Source organism: Acanthisitta chloris, unplaced genomic scaffold (genome assembly GCF_000695815.1).
Source record: "Acanthisitta chloris isolate BGI_N310 unplaced genomic scaffold, ASM69581v1 scaffold25409, whole genome shotgun sequence".
In the NCBI taxonomy this organism is placed as follows: Eukaryota; Metazoa; Chordata; class Aves; order Passeriformes; family Acanthisittidae; genus Acanthisitta; species Acanthisitta chloris.
This window is the reverse complement of record NW_008693441.1, coordinates 5,823-7,784: the sequence shown is the minus strand read 5'-3', so window position 1 is coordinate 7,784 and position 1,962 is coordinate 5,823. Positions and strand designations below refer to the sequence as shown.

Sequence of the window (1,962 nt, the reverse complement as noted above, 5' to 3'; positions counted from 1 at the left end):
GTGTCATCTGCAAACTTGCTGATGGTAGCATATGGAAGGATCTATAGGAGAAAGGAGATGGATTACGAGAGTAAGAGGGGAACAGACACCTCCTTAAGTTCTTGATAACTCTCATACTCACCTGCACCACAAACAAAAACTAAATTTGCAATCTGTGTTGAAAAGAGAAGACTGAATTCACCAGTTTGTGTCTTTTGCCATGACAGAGACTTAGTGTCATATTGGAGCAGTCTAAAGAGAGGCAGCTGTGCACTATAGTTTTCTGAGCAATAAGGCTTTAAAACAAAGTTGCTAACTTCAAAAGCAGAGTTAAACAACCTCTTAGGCACCAAACTAATTGCACCATGAAAATCTGTGATGGAAGAGAAGTTCACAGTAACAGCAGTGTGTGTCTTGCCTCCTTACCTGCTTCGTAACAGTTACCTATAACATCTTTCCAAAAGTACTATTAAAAATGTTATTTGGGTGCTGTGCTAGACATTTTTTTAGGGAGATAGTTTTCCCTGTTCCTCCACCCCTGAGAAATCACCAGTATTGAATTCTAGAAACTTTATTACAACCTTTAGAAGTGCCTTCAACTTAGCAGGAAAAAGAAGCAAACACATACAAATAATGTGCTACTGAGTCCCATCATCCATAAGTGCAGACCAGACCAGGAAAAGCAAGTTTCACTGGCTATCACCTTTTTCCTGAGAAGGAGGAGGAACATTTCTGCTAGATTTTTCTGGAATGAGCTGGGTTTGAATATTTGGTATAACGCCTCCTTGAGGGATGATCACACGAGCAAAGACCTTATTCAGCTCTTCATCACTTCTCACAGCCAGCTGGATGTGCCTGGGTGAGATCCTGGTTTTCTTGTTCTGATGGGCAGCATCCCCTGCCGCCTCCAGGATCTCTGCAGTCATGTACTCCAGCACAGCAGCCAGGTAGACAGCAGCACCAGCACTAATCCTATCACCATACTTCCTTCTCCTGAGGAATCTATGGACACGACCCACAGGAAACTGCAGACCTGCCTTGGCCGATTTCCTTCTTCTCGATTTCCCAGTCGCTTCTTTGTCCTTGCTAGGTTTGCCAGTCACTGTTTGTTTCTTTCCATGGCCAGACATTCTGGCAGTTGAGAAGACAGAGAAGGTTGGAAGCCTTTAAATTACGTGGGTACTTGGACTACGGTTAACTGATAACAAGAGGAAACAACAGCAAGATCAGCAAGGTTAGTTTTCCTTCCTGCTCTTCTAAATCAAGGAGAAATCTCCTGTTTCTGAGGAAAGTGCACACCACAGTTCATCACCAGCAAAACCTAAATTTTAACTACTACTACTACCCTCTAACAGACTGCCTTTTAGGAGAGAGACCTCATTGCAAAACCTGTCAAGAAAGGCTTATCAAAGTAGACACAAATAGCTCAAAAGAAAAGAGGCTTTACCCAGCTACATGGACTGTATTTGGAATTAAGGCACAGTGGGCCATCTTCAGAAAGGTTTTTTAAACACCACAACTGCTACCTCAAAGCTAACTTGAGGCCAAGTCTGCTTCTCCTTCCAAAAGGAATCTGTATTCTGGCTTCTTCTATTATCAAGGTCTTTCTTTCATTTGCAAGCTAACATTGAAAACTTCCTGCAGCCCACAGCATCTGTATCCCAAAATACTCCAAGATACTTTCATACAGAGTTCGAAATTCATTCCCCAAGTGATATTCTTTGGCTACTAGGAGAATAATACTGGAGGTATTCTACACCAGGAAAAGGACAAATTGACTTGGACAGCACAATGCAGACTGAAGAAGAAAAATTAACACTAGCTTCCTCAAGATGAAGGAAACTCAGCCCAGTTAGAATACTCTTACAGTTAGAGGAGCAAAAATAATAATTTAAAAAACATTTCTAATCTATGAGTGAACAGAACAGCTAGCTTCCAACACAGATACTTGCAGCAGACAAAAACATCCAACACTAAATTCCT

At 41.6% G+C, this 1,962-nt stretch overlaps 1 protein-coding gene across 1 annotated transcript; it reads right to left on the bottom strand.

Moving 5' to 3' along the window:
• Window positions 1–668: 668 nt before the first annotated feature.
• Window positions 669–1,109, bottom strand: LOC103810189 (histone H2A-beta, sperm-like). The gene has a single exon (XM_009083083.1). It carries the CDS (start codon window positions 1,107–1,109, stop codon window positions 669–671), a length of 441 nt encoding a protein of 146 aa, XP_009081331.1.
• Window positions 1,110–1,962: the final 853 nt, after the last annotated feature.

Bases quoted from the DNA above. Each gene is read 5' to 3' on its own strand.
- LOC103810189 (XM_009083083.1), bottom strand. From the start codon at position 1,109: ATGTCTGGCCATGGAAAGAAACAAACAGTGACTGGCAAACCTAGCAAG.